The 14,922-nt window shown below is 43.4% G+C and overlaps 1 protein-coding gene across 1 annotated transcript in view; it reads right to left on the reverse strand.

Moving 5' to 3' along the window:
- Positions 1-14,922, reverse strand: part of SVOP (SV2 related protein) — a 53,863-nt gene that overhangs the window by 2,429 nt on the left and 36,512 nt on the right. Inside the window, exons 9-15 of the mRNA XM_003761139.3 lie at positions 10,744-10,872; positions 9,686-9,759; positions 7,575-7,651; positions 4,129-4,236; positions 3,035-3,146; positions 490-571; positions 154-243 (exon numbers count right to left, since the gene is read on the reverse strand). Of these exons, the coding sequence (XP_003761187.1) occupies positions 154-243; positions 490-571; positions 3,035-3,146; positions 4,129-4,236; positions 7,575-7,651; positions 9,686-9,759; positions 10,744-10,872 (672 nt within the window). The remainder of the gene's footprint in view (positions 1-153; positions 244-489; positions 572-3,034; positions 3,147-4,128; positions 4,237-7,574; positions 7,652-9,685; positions 9,760-10,743; positions 10,873-14,922) is intronic.

A 14,922-nucleotide genomic window follows, 5' to 3' on the forward strand; every position in this document is an offset into this window, starting at 1 on the left:
TTGTGAAGCTTGCTCTGAGCTTAGAATCAGTGTTATAGAGAGCCCTGCCTGGCCCCCTCATTAAGACTGGCTTGCTTGGGAGAAAGGGCCGTCATTGCTGTCCCATCCCTCATCCTCTGACTTCCTCTTTTTCCTCCCCATGATGTCACCTACCTGAGCAATAAATGGAGTGATGAGGGCACCCACTCTTGCCATGCCGCTACAGGTGCCCAATCCCAGGGCACGGGTAGCTGTAGGGTAAACCTGAGAAAGAGGAGCCCAACATTAAGTCCTCATCCAAGAGATCGTGTCTATTTTGGTGTCATGGACCCCTTTGGTGGTCTGGTAAAGGGGGAACAATGCTTTTAAAGGGATAAAATAAAATCCATGGGACAACAAAGGAATACGATTGCACTGAAAGGCAGTCGTTGCTTCTGTGTGCCCAGGATCGGCCAGCCCTTGCCCCCTCGGTGCACCAAAGCTGCCCCTTCTTGCCCAGATCCCTCCTACCTCTGGAGTGTAAACGTAGGCAGCCTGAAATCCTCCTGAAATGAAAGCCCTTGAGATGAAGAGGAGCACAGTGAGGACACTTCTGGAGGGGGAAAGGAGAAAGAAGTGAATCAAGAGTTTGTCTGGCAGGAGGACATTTTTCAGCCAGACACCAGCAATAACCTGCGGTGAGTTCTGGGACCATTTCCCATCCCCCAAGGCCTGCCCTGTTCATCTTTACTACTCCACAAAGATCAGGGCTGGTAGACGGTAACCCTTGATGGAGAGGGGGAGGATGGTTTACAAGTCAAGATTGGATACTGAGTCAAGGAGCATTAGGTTTGTCTTGCCTCTGACGCTCAACATCTAGTTTCTCTGACACTTCCCTAGGAAACGAGAGAGGATTGGACTTTGATCTCTGGGCTCTCTATCTGTGATCTTGCTGGACATGGAGTCGGGAAGAGCAGAGTTCAAATCCCACCATTGATAATAACTATGTGACCCTAAGTGAGTCATGTAACTCTCTGAACCTCAGTTTCCTTATCTGTAAAATGGGGGGAGTAGTAGTAATAGTAGTAGTATCTATGGTACTGATGAGCTTTCTTATCTGTAAAATAGGGGGAGTAGTAGTAGTAGTAGTAATAGTAGTATCTATGATACTGATGAGCTTTCTCATCAGTAAAATAGCGGGAGTAGTAGTAGGTGTAGTACGAGTAGTAGTGGTACTATCTATGGTACTGATGAGCTTCCTCATTTATGAAATGGGAAGAGGAGGAGGAGAAAGAAGAGGAGGAGGAGGAATATCTGTGGTACTAATGAACCTTCTCATCTGTAAAATGAGGGGAGTAGTAGTAGTGGTAGTATCTGTGGTACTGATCTCAGGGTTGTTTCTAGGCTCAAATGAAATACTGCATGTTAAGCACCCTGCACATTTGAAAGCATTATGTAAATAATATTAGTCCTATTAGATTAACCTCGACATTATCACTGTCTCCAAGTACCCTGAGTAATGTAGGAGTGTGGTTAGTTTGGGATTGAGCAGACAGAGTGATATGATGTGAGGGGAGGTAGTCAAGGGCTCCCAGGGTAGCAAGGGCAAGAATCTCACAAAACAAGCAATGGGCCTAATCTGTGCCCCAAAACAGGAGATATCTGCAAGTACCATCCATCAGTCAATATGTATTTAAGTACCTACTATGCGCCAGGCACAGTACTAGGGGTTAGGGAGATGCCGTCCCTGCCCTCATTCCATAGTATCATATTTTTCCCAAATGCATGTAAAAATCTTGTCCTCATTCTAAAGGGAAAGAAAACTGGGGCAGAAGGGAAAGGGACCAGTATGTGCCAAAGTGTTTGTGGCAGCCCTGTTTGTTGTGGCTAGAAGCTGGAAACTGAGTGGATGCCCATCAATTGGAGAATGGTTGGGTAAATTGTGGTATATGAATGTTATGGAATATTATTGTTCTGTAAGAAATGACCAGCAGGATGAATACAGAGAGGCTTGGAGAGAATTACATGAACTGATGCTAAGTGAAATGAGCAGAACCAAGAGATCATTATACATGTCAACAACGATACTGTATGAAGATGTAATCTGATGGAAGTGGATTTCTTTGACAAAGAGACCTAACTCAGTTTCAATTGATCAATGATGGACAGAAGCAGCTACACCCAAAGGAAAAAAACACTGGGAAATAAATGTAAACTGTTTGCATTTTTGTTTTTCTTCCCGGGTTATTTCTACCTTCTGAATCCAATTCTCCCTGTGCAACAAGAAAACTGTTTGGATCTGCACACATACATTGTATCTAGGATATACTAGGACATATTCAACATATATAGGACTGCTTGCCATCTAGGGGAAGGGGTGGAGGGTGGGAGGGAAAAATCGGAACAGAAGTGAGTGCAAGGGATAATGTTGTAAAAAAATTACTCTAGCATGGATTCTGTCAATAAAAAGTTACTATTAAAAAAAAAAAAAGAAAAAAGAAAACAGGGGCACCAAGAGGTACATAGAAAAGAACTATGCTTGTAGGAGGGGGCAGGGCAGCTTCCTGTAGGAGACAACATCTGAGCTAGTTTGAAGGTCCGCGAGCTTTCCCTCTGAAATCCTCCCCAATTCACCCTGCGTGTGTTTTGTATGTTTGCTGGTTGTCTCTTATAGACTGTGAGCCCCTGGAGAGCAGGGATTGGTTTTGCCCTTTTTGTATCCAAAATTTCTTATAGTTCTTAAGACATAATCAGATAATAATAACTGCCATTTCTATGTGCTTTTAGGTTTTCAAAGTTCTTTCTACATCTCATCTTGTTTGAGCCTTACTATAACCCTTTGAATCAGGCTCTAATGGGTATTGTTGCTCCCATTTTATAGATGGAGAAATTGAGTATCTGAGAGCCATCTACCTACAGTCACAAGCCTAGGAAGCGTTGGAAGTAGGATATGGATATGGGGTTCTCCTGACTCAGGGTCACAATTTATCCGTTATATCATACTTGCCTTTCCAAACCTGGTGGTCAGGACATGGGATGGTGGACCCCCTAACCCAGTATCCATTCTTGAGCTTACCTTCCAACACAGATGAGCAACAGGAGACTACAAAAGGAGAAGACGAAAAAGGATAGGGCCATTGTTTTCTTGCGGCCTAGGCGATCGATGATCCACAGAGTCACAAGGATGCCTGTGGAGAAAGGAATAACAGTAAACAGATCCCTAACAAATTGGGGTTTGGGAAAGCGTCAGGGGCCCGGGGAAGATATATCATCCGTAGTTCTCTCCAGTCCTTCCATTAACTGTAGCTGGGGATGTCCGACGCACCATTTCATGAATGCCAGATCTGTAAAAACCATTCCAGTCCTCCTAAATACATAATTCCACAGCCTAATTGGGGAGGTAAAGTCAGAGGGAGCTGCGGAAGGTCCCTAGTCGTGACCACACCAGTCTCCTGGCTTAGAACAGGCTAGGAAAGCATTCACCTTAAAAAACTGAAGCTTGTGGGGGGACAGGCCGAGTCTTCCCCACACTCCTGACATTTTCCCCTTGTTCTATTACTGACCTCAAGGCCACAAACTGCTCCTACACCTTCCTTTCTCCCTCCTTTCTTCCCTTCCTCCCTCCCTCCCTTCTTTCCTTCCTTCCTTCTTCCTTCCTTCCTTCCTTCCTTCCTTCCTTCCTTCCTTCCTTCCTTCCTTCCTTCCTTCCTTCCTTCCTTCCTTCCTTCCTTCCTCTCTTCCTTCCTTCCTTTCTTCTTTCCTTTCTCCCTTCCTTCCTTTCTTCTTTCCTCTCTCCCTTCCTTTCTCCCTCCCTTCTTCCCCCTTTCCCTCCCTCCCTCCTTCCTTCATTCCACATGCTTCTTTTGTTGTTGTTCATTTATTCAGTTACGGCTGATTCCATGGAGTTTTCTTGGCACTGAAACCACTGAAGTGGTTCCCATTTCCTTCTCTAGTGTATTGACATGAATAGAAAATCTCACGCTAATAAGTTTTTAAAGCCAGATTTGAACTCAGTTCTTTCAGACTCAAGCCCGACTCTCTGTCCACTGTCCCACCTAGCATTAGCGCAGATAAGTGGGAGGTAAATGAACTCACGACTGCTCCAGATGTGGGAGGGGCACAGGTCAGTCAGAGAGTGGCCCCCTCTCTAGAAGTAGGTGGGTCCCCTACCTGGAAACTCAGATAAAGTCGTCAAAAGCAGGTCCATGTAGTCTTCCTCAGTTAGGTACTCACAAGCCAGGCTGCACTTGGCCTTCACAGCTTTCCTTCTGCTGGACACTGGGGCAAGAAGAAAGGGGAAGGGAGGAAAAGGACATTTCAATGCTTCATCTGGGACTTTCAGGATTACTTACTGTCTTGTTCCAAATTCAATAACAATCAACAACATTTTTAATAATTAGTAATAAGTGGGTTAACTAACATTTAGATAACATTTTATGGTTTGCAAAGGCCTCTATGAAGATTATTTTGATTCTCACAACAACCCTGGGATGTAGGTGCCATTATTGTTCCCATTTTACAGAAGAGGAAACCGAGGCAGAAGTAGTTAAGTTTTTGAGGTCAAATTTGAACTCTGGTCTAGTTCTTTACACACTACAGCGCCACCTAGCTGCCCATCCTAGAAGCATAGTCAAGCAAAAAATTGCTGCATTGATCATGTCCCAAAATGTTCCTCATTGTGTATAACTGTCCTTCACCCCTACGACGGGAGGTGAGCAGGCTCTTCACTACTGGCCCGCTGACATCATGGCTGGCCGTTGCCTTTATCAGAGTAATTGCTTGTTTTCCCAGTACTGATGTTTTGGTAGAAATTGTGGTTTTTGTTTTATGTTGTTTTTAAACAGAGAAGGGACGAGAGGGAAAACCAGGAGGGATCAGAGAGAAGGACAGTTCTGAGGACGAGAGCTTTAACTTATTATTTACATCAGAAGAAAAGGTGAGCTGCAGATCCCGGCAGAGAGCTGGGCTTTTGTGTGCAGTTCTCGTTATTCTCTAGGAATAAAGAATTACCCGCTTTGTTGGGTGATGGCGAAGTCCACAATAAACATGTGAGGAAAAATGTCGACGAGGGCAATCGTTCCGTCCTTCTGCACAGAAGTCCTTGGAACGTTAAACATAAAAGAACAACAGGGGAGAGCCACCTGTACCAAGACCATTTCTGTCTGAACTCGGTAAGATGACGGGAGTACTGAGCTTGCTGAGAAGGGCTCAATTTTATAGAGCTACAAGGCTGCAAAAGCACTTAGTATACGTGATATCAGTTGGTTGATCCAAGAAGCAATTATGAAGCTCCCAGTCCTTATGCCAGGTCAGCTAAGTGGCACAGTGGTTAGAGCTCTGGAAGACTCATCTGCCCGAGTTCAAAGCCTGCCTCAGACACTTCTAGTTGTGTGACCCGGGGCAGGTGACTTAACCCTGTTTGGTTCAGTTTCCTCATCTGTAAAATGAACTGGAGAAAGAAAGGGCAAAACTGCTTTAAAATCTTTGCCAAGAAAACCCCTAAAGGGGTCATAGAACATTGGGCATGACTGAAATGGTTTAACAACAACAACAAAAGCCTTTATGCTAAGACTAAAATAAGAGGGTAATCCCTACCCCTAAGGAGGTTGCTTTCTATTAAGGAAGAAGATAAATATATATATGTAACAATTGATAAGTTATATAGTACCTACTATATGCCAGACACTATATTAAGAGCTTTACAATTATTATCCCATTTGATCTTCACAACCACCCTGTGTAGAGGGTCACAGTCAGTGGGCGAACTCTGGCTGAGGTTAAAGACCGTTCAGCCCAGAGGGAACCTGCTGACACTGTCTGGTTCAGCTCCCCATCTACCCTGAGGTCCCTGGGCCTTCCTGAGAAGTCAGGGGGTGTGACAACCTGTGTGGAGATTGAGGCAGAGTGATTCCAGGTGGCAAACTCCCTTCAATAGCAAGTTGTTTATGTGGTCCCATGTGCTCAGTGTTGTTTTTGTTACATTATATAAAGGGGAAAGCCCTTGAAATAAACGGACACCATTTTCCCACCATCCTCGGGAGTCCCACCTCATCACTTCTCCACTAGGAAGGGATATTTTAATCACCCTGGTGTGGGGGCTCTAGAAAGCAATGGTACATTTTGTCACCCCAACTTGGGGGCTCTAGAAAGTGGGACACCATACCCTGAAAGGTAGATACTATTGTTATCCCTATTTAACTGATGAGGAAACGGAGGCAAACAGAGGTCATGTGATCACACAACTAAGAAGCATCTTAGACTGGTTTTGAATTCAGGTCTTTCTGCCTGCAGACCTCATCCTTTATCTACTGCATCATCTTGCTCCTACAATACAGTACATATAAATTTAAATACATATAAAGGCCACGTAATGTTAATACATAGTAACTTTGTTAATACACAGGTAGGCTGGGAAACACTAATCATTGAGACTCAAATTCTAACTTAATTTCTGATTCCGACACAGTTTCTGTGTGACTTTCTCCCAGTCACTTTGTATTTAATGCTATATATGTATATACACGCACATATATATGTGTACTAATAATCTCTCAGTCTCAGTTTCTGCATCTCTAAAATGGCCAGCCTCCTGCAGGATCTCTCGGAATCATCTCTTCTTGACAGAATCCAGACAAATCAACCACAGGTCAGGAAGGACCGTGGGTACCTTCCATTTGTCCCGGAGCCCCTGGGCATAGCTGGGACTAAATTAATGCCTTCAGCACCACACCCCGTGGACAGAGGGTGAGCAGACGGGCTCTGACCAGCTCTCCTTCCTGGAGAAGGCAAGAGCTTGGCCATTGAATCCTAAGTTCCGATGGTAGACACTCCTGTTCCCCCTCCCCTAGCTCCCAAATCATTTTTTCAAACCATGAGCCCTCAGCCAGGCGGCCATCGCACGCTCTGTGATGAAGACACAGAGACAAAGGCTGGGCAGGGGGACCTTGAGGCTTAATGAGAAGGCTTCTGTCATTGTGTTCGATCCATAAATTACTGACCAAGCCCGAGACTAGACCCAATACCCTTATATGTATTTAATCGTATTTGTTCAGGCTGTCCATCCTGCCCCTTCCACTTCCCCAACTAGAAGCAGCCTGGTATGGCGGACAGAGATCTGTCCTTGGAGCCAAAGAATTCCCTGTGTGACCTCAAACAAGGCATTTCCTCGGCAATTTTCTAAAAGCCCGAGTTATGAATTGGACGTGGAAATATCAGTGGAGATATTTCATCTGGGAATCCCCTACACCAGTGAAATCACAGGCCCAGCCCCAGTCTGCCCTCTATCCTTAGCCCAATCCCCATTGCTCACCAAGATAAACTGAGGCCAGAACTAAGGTGGGTTTGTAGAAGTGAAGAGAAGGGGATAGAGATGAGAGATTACTTCCTTCTCTCTGAGTTAGTTTTTCCATCTGTTAAATGGTTGAACTAAATGATATCTATGGTCTTTACTAGCTCTATGACCTAAGGTCCCGCCCAGCCCTGCCATCCCCTGTTCTAAGGCCCCTCCCAGCCCTGACACCCCCTGTTCTAAGCTCCCTCCCAGCTTCAGATTCTACAAATGTCTGGTTCTAAAATATTTCATTAGAAAACAAGAAGCAGAAAGCGTAGATACTCACTATTGCAGACATCTCCTTCCTGAAAGAACTCTGTAGTTAGCAAAACTAATCCGTAGTATGAAAACGCATTGGAAAACCTGTCAGGGAGGAAGCAAGGAGACTCCAGTGAGGAGGAATGGCTATGAAGCTACTCGCCCCTCCCTTCCCCCACACATTATCCCTATTTCCTCACAAAAATGGGGTGCACAAACCATCCCAGAGAGCTATGACTTCTCAGGGCCCAAAAAGGGGCCGATTATATGAACGTGGTGACCATGAGTGCTGATCCGGGGACATCGAGAGGGGTGGCTGCCCTCAATTTCAGAAAACATTACTGGGCGATGCACACAGAACCACAAGAACCATTCTAACGTGATCACCGTCTCCAAATCCCCTGTGGGCAGACCCTGTTTGATTTTTGTTGCTACTTTCCTACTTTCCCTAGCACATAGCACCGTTCTTACCTGTAGGTACAGAGCAGGAACATAACATAAACATTATGCATTAACGTTATATAACAATATGTGTTCACCGATTGCTAAATGGATGGAGACGTAAAGTCAACACTAGAAAGAGCCTGAGACTTCATTGAGCCCAATGTTCTCTTTTTAGAAGTGAGGAAACCGAGACTTGGAGAGAAAGGACTTACCCAGGGTCATGCATTCTATGATCCTTTTAAATATTCCCATCTCTACAAAATCATCCACAATGCCCCTTCCCCACTGACAATGACAAATTTTGTCTGGTACCATTTAAGACTACATTTTCATGCACTGAACTTCGTCTCCACCCCATGCCCATTTTTACAGTTTATCTGTCAAAATAGACTCCAAGCCTCTCCAGGGCAGAACTAATACATTCTGCTTTTTATTCATCACTCTGACTCACATCCATGGTGCTCCCTACTACCAGAGTAAAACTAGGGCAGGGCAAATGAATCTTTCCCCTAGGGTGCTGAATGAATTTAAAGGGTGTGCCCAGCATCCATAGATGTAGTCAAACAGAGAATTATTCTGAATAACATGTGGAGATTGCCAATAGTCGATTTTCTTCTCAATGTTAACAATTAAAAACCATATAAAAGCAGAATGGATTTTTTTTTTTTTGGAGGCAAACAAAATTAAGTGACTTGCCCAGAATCACATAGTCCGTAAGTCTCTGAGGCTGGATTTTAATTCAGGGCCTACTGACTCCAGGAGCTGTGCTCCACATACTGTACCACCTAGCTGCTCCCAGAATGAGCTTCATAAGGAAGGAACAGGCTTCCCTTCCAGGCTGGCTGACTCTTCATTGGGATATGACCTGAGTCAGGTTGGCTGGGCTCTGAGGAGATGAGCCCTTCTCTCCTTCAAAGGAGAAGGAACTTTGAAACTGTGAATCTGATTTTTTGAATCTTAAATCTAGAGCTAGAAGTCATATAGTTTAACAGTCTTGTTTTACAGATAAGGTAACCAAGGCCCATGAGGTTAAGGGGCTTGCATTAGTGGTGAAAATTGAGGTGAATAAGCTAATTGTACAATAATTCAGAGTCTGATTCTTTTTGTACAGCAAAATAACGGTTTGGTCATGTATACTTATTGTGTATCTAAGTTATATTTTAATATATTTAACATCTACTGGTCATCCTGCCATTTAGGGGAGGGGGTGGGGGGGGTAAGAGGTGAAAAATTGGAACAAGAGATTTGGCAATTCTTAATGCTGTAAAGTTACCCATGTATATATCTTGTAAATAAAAGGCTATTAAAAAAAAAAAAAAAAAAGAAAATTGAGGTGAAAATGTGGTGAAAATGGTGAAAAAAAAAAGTGGTGAAAATCTTTTCCATCAACTCCCTCATCACATAATTAGTGCCTAATTCATGAGAGCTGATTAAAATAAGATGATAGCAGATGGAAGAGTGGGCTGACCTCCTTCCCATGCTCCTTCCATGCTGTGGCTCCCTTAGAGAAATCCATTGTTCTTTTCCCTATATCAACCTAGCTTTCCAGTGCACAGTCTATAAACTGCCACCCAAGGTAATGGGAATATCACAACAGCCTGGGAATTGCTAATAAGACTGTCTTCAAGAAACTTGGAAGTTCTTCAGGCCACATGGTCAATGGGATACAAACATCAGAACAAGAGAACTTCTTACCATATAAACCACAGCAATAAAGTTGTCCATCTAAACTGGGGTGTGAAAAGGTCCCTAATTTTGCCTCGGTCTTCCTGTTTCAAAACAAAGACAAAGTCTCTTTACAATTCTCAACTCAAAATAAAATTGCTATCTGAACAAGGAACGGGCTTATTGTTTAAAATCAGTGGGAATAGACAAGCTCATGGAGAAAATGTCATTTATACTTTTTTTGTCAAGATGAATCATTTGTTTTTGTCAAAGATGCTGTTTATTAATGCTATCTATCACTTTCGATTGCTTTTCAGTCCTGTCTTCCCCATTTGGGTTTTTTTTTTTTTTGACATGATTAGAATGGTTGGCTGTTTCCTTCACTAGCTCCTTTTACAGATGAGTAAACTGAGGCAGAAAGGGTAAAGTGACTTGCCCAGAATCACATATCTAGTAAGCAAGGTCAGATTTAAACTCAGGAAGATGAGTCTCCCTGATTCCAGACCCGGTGTTCTATCCACTACCACACCTATGTGGTAAATAAATATTTAGTCCCCACAGTCCCCTTTGTCTTACAAAAAGTTCAGCATATACTTTAACATATTTAACATGTATGGGACTACCTGCCATCTAGGGGAGGGAGTGGGGGGAAGGAGGGGAAGAGTGGGAACAGAAGGTTTTGCAAGGGTCAGTGCTGAAAAATTACCCATGCATATATCTCGTAAATAAAAAACTATAATAAAAAGTTCAGATTCTACACTGGACAGCAGAGGTAGCAAGGACTGATTCTCACTCGTCCTGTATTCTTGGGATACATAAAACAGAATAAATTTTTCCCTCCAAGGAACCTGGAAAATTAAACCATAAAATTTAAATCATAAATTTAGAACTTTGCTAAGTTCTAATGAGGAACAGAGGCCTGGAGATGTTCTATAACTTTTCCTGAATCACCCAGAAAGTAAATCGCAGAGTGAGGATTTGAATCCGGGTCCTCAGACTCCCAATTCAGCTCTCTTTCCACTCCCACTCGCCCAGTCCTTGTCAGCTGCAGCCCCGTCTGGACCAGCACACTCAGAGAGAGCACTGACCTGTCTGGAAATGATCAATTTTCCCAGGGGCATCGGTGCGCCATTCTCTGTGGCGATCCTCTTCAAGGTGGCGATGGCCTTTTCCTGGTTCCCAGATAGCACGTCATACCTTGCGCTCTCAGGAAGCCACTGGGAAGGCAGAGAAGATCAGACCCAAAGCAGAGTCAGTGTAAGACTGGACAATGATCGAGCCCCGATATGTGGGGCTGATTGTCTGAGATCCAGGTCAATCCCAGCCAGTCACGGCCATTCCCGGAAAGTCATTCCAGATACTCCTTGGACATGGACGCTCCCTAAGGGCAGAGACTGATGCCTTTTTATCTTTGCATTTCCAAAGCATTGGATGGTACCCAGCACCTAGTAAGCATTCAATTTGCTTGATTCTGGATACTCGATTACCAAGGGAAAATGGGAAGTAGAATACATCCTGAGTTAAAACTTTGGCTATACCAACTAAAGTAGGATTATATGAGTCAGGAAACTTGGGATGGTTTGGGGAGTGGGATACATTGATAAGATTTGAAGCTAAGTTAATACATTCATTTTTACATTTATCATCAAGGTAAATCATTTGTTTTTTGCACACGAGGCTCTGTTTATTAATGCTATCATTAAATAATCATATATTTGGATTGTCAATCGATAAACATGTATTAAGCACCTACAATGTACCAGACACTTGGGATATTTGTAAAGTTTGGTTTCCACAGTTGAAAAACTCTAAATAGATCTTGGACCAGTTATAACATTGAGCCAAATTTTATTAATCGCCATGGTAAGGAAAAAATGTTGGGGGCAATTGGGGTCAAGTGACTTGCCTAGGGTCACACAGTTAGGGAATATTAAGCATTTGAGGCCAAATTTGAACTCAGATCCTCCTGATTTCAGGGTTGTGCTCTATCTACTACACCACCTAGCTGCCCCAGAAAAAAAAATGTTTTAAATCAACAAGAATCCTTGTGGGAGGGCAAGGAGGAATTGGAGAAAGTCAAACCAGTGGTCTACACTATCTTGCCCAGCAGTAATGCTCACAAAAGATTTTCTTTGGCCAAAAACAAAGGATTAGTGGCTAAGAGTCTAGCAAATAGAGAAAGTTCAAGAGGGCTTTATATACTGAAAGTGTGGGGCTTGAGTAGTAAACTCATAGCCTACAAGGTTGTCAATTGAAAAAGAAAAGAGCTAAGAAAGATTGTGATTTGGGGAAGGAGATAAGTAAGAGCTTTTACAAAAAGACAAATAAAAAGTCAGGATAGGCATTCTACAGAGGACAAATAAGGAGTAACAGATGAGAGATTTTTATTGCTCCACATTCATCCAGAGGACATGCAGTTTTGGAGTGGATCCTGGGCTGTGACCCATCCATAATTCAAATACCATAAAGACATGGCAGACCTTCAAACCCCCTGGGGTCAAATTTTGATCATAATGCTCTTGCTACTGAGCATGCTTAATTAGCCTTATTAATGTAAGCTTCATCTCCCCAGGAGGAGTTTAGACTTCATTAACATAACATGCAACACGTGATTTGGGAGGGGAGTCATATTCAGAAGTATGGGAGGGTAGTGATATGTTAGATCTCTGAAGGGTCCCCCCAATGGAAACTTTGGGAAAGAGGATTTAGGGAGCAATTACCGGGTATAACTGCTAGCTCTAGTATCTGTAAAGTGGGAACTTATATGGAGTTTCAGTATCTGCTTCCTGCTGGAAGGTATTAAAAGTTTAAATTGTTTTTATCCTGAGTGTGTTCATTCACTGCGCCCTTGTTGGGAGTTCTGAATATTGTTCCTAACATGCTGTACTATGTACCTGGGATGCAAAAAGAGTCAAAAGAAGGTCCTCAAAGAATTTACAATCTAATGGACTTACCCCAAAATTTGAGGGTTCCTGACTTCAAGAGTTTACAATTTAATGGATTTCCTCCAGAATTTGACAGTTTCTGCCCTCACAGAATTTACAATCTAATTGATTTCTACAAAATTTGACAGTTTCTGCCCTCACAGAATTTACAATCTAATGGATTTCTTCCAAAAATCTGACAGTTTCTGCCCTCAGAAGTTTATAATCTAATGGATTTCCTCCAGAATTTGACAGTTTCTGCCCTCACAGAATTTACAATCTAATGGATTTCTATAAAATTTGACAATTCCTGCTCTTACAAAATTTGCAATCTAATGAATTTCCCCAAAATTTGACAGTCCCAGCCCTCAAGGAGTTCACAACTTAATGGATTTCTCCAAAGTTTGAATGTTCCTTACATCTTGGATCTTCTAGGATATCTTTTTAGCATACAGAGTTCTTCATTCTGTAGACAAAGTTCCCAAGTGGCTGAGTTAATTTGCTCCAGGTTCTATTAGTAGGATGTCACAGAACCAAGATACAAAATTAGGTCTGTTGATTTCAAATCCCCTGACATTCCACTGGAGCAATGTCTGGATAAAGATGCAGAACTAACCAAGTGATTAATTATCATTTAAAACTTCCTATTTGCATAGCCCTTTAAGTTATACAAAGGGGTTTATGTATATTATCTCATTTGAGCCTCATTACAGTCCCAGGAGGTAAATCTTTACAGATGTCATCATTCTAATTTTACAAAATCAAGGCATTAGGTTTTTCTTAAGCCGATTTTTGATTATTCTTCACAATAAAAGAAAAACAGTTTCATTGATTTGCTAATAATTCTTTCCAGTTCTAGCTATACAGGACTCTGTTCAGGTATGCTGTGTGTGTGTGTGTGTGTGTGTGTGTGTGTGTGTGTGTGTGTAAGAGAGAGAGACAGAGACGGAGAGACAGAGAGAGACAGAGATGAACGGGGAGTGAAACTGTGTTCCCTTTAAAATTATCTCTCTGAAACTGTGTTCCCTTTTGATTTCAGGAAAGCATATCCCCCAGATAAGTTAAGTGTCATTATTCAATTAGAAATCTTGGTCAAAAAGCACCCTTTTGATCTTTTGAGGATGCCAGACCCTTGAATTCCAATTGGAGATCTGGGCTGGATACCGATAAGCACCTAGGCCTGGGAACTTTGGCTTTCTGAAATCCGAAGCCTCAAGACTTTTTATAAAAGGGCAATTTCTGAACTCACTCTCCAGAAGGTCCATAGCAGCTTGTCCTGCTTCTAGGACCCTGTTGGCTGAGAAGGCCCTCTCTTCTCAGTTTTAGCCTCCATTTCCCTAATAGGGCTTTGCCATAAAAGAAGTCAGTCTCTTAGTAAAATTGGCTTCCTCTACAACCATAAACTTTCATTTGTGCCGCTTAAAATTTTGGGTTTGTGAATTCCTTCATGAAGAGTCTCTGTGAGGGGGGATTTTTAACAACTCTCTACTGCCACTGACCTCATCACCACTAACCTTATCAGAGAGAGACAGAGACAGCGAGGCAGAAAGAGAGATGGGGGGAGAGAGAGAAAGAAAGAGACAGAGACACAGAGAGAGACAGAAACACACAGAGAGAAACAAAGAGAAAGAGAGAGAAAGGGAGAGAAAGAGAGGGAGGGAGGGAGAGAGGGAGAGAGAGAGAGAGAGAGAAAGAGAGAGAGAGAGAGAAAGAGAGAGGAAGGTTCTTGGTGCAGACAATTTCTGAAAAATAACAGCACAGCTAGCTCGAAGCAGTTGAACATCTGAGTAAATATAGCAGCCAGATAATGGCTACTGTCACATCCAGGGCAGGAGGAAGATGCGGGGATCCCCAACACCTTGGTCCTGGGAGTCTCTAAGCCACACGCTCATGGGATTGTCATGGAAGCTCCATCTTGGGCCAGGTGCAGACCTGGCTTGTTCTCAGAGGTCCAGTCTCTGGCCTGCCCCAAGCCTAGCACAACCCAGCTCTTCATCAGTCCTAAGCCTGGCCCCAGATGCTTCTAAAAGCTCAGAGAGGCCCCCCTGGGACTGCTAATGATGTTGGGGGGGGAGAGCTGTAACTAAGGGGAAGAGAACAGACCATTACCCTCCCCCCGGGGTGACCAACTTGGGCTGGAGGGGTGGGGGAGGGACACGGCTCTGAGTTTAAAGGGCTCTACCAGAGCTATCGGGCCTGTAGCCCAGAAACAATAGAATTTAGCTCAGTAAGACCAGTTCCTTAAAATAGGAAGCTGCCAGATGGCAGCCTGGAGAGAGTTCTTCCCTTTCCCATCCTCCGCCCCTCCCCCTCCCCAGAGGGTGAGTGCAGCCCTTCGATTTG

Source organism: Sarcophilus harrisii, chromosome 1, assembly GCF_902635505.1.
Source record: "Sarcophilus harrisii chromosome 1, mSarHar1.11, whole genome shotgun sequence".
Lineage (NCBI taxonomy): Eukaryota > Metazoa > Chordata > Mammalia > Dasyuromorphia > Dasyuridae > Sarcophilus > Sarcophilus harrisii.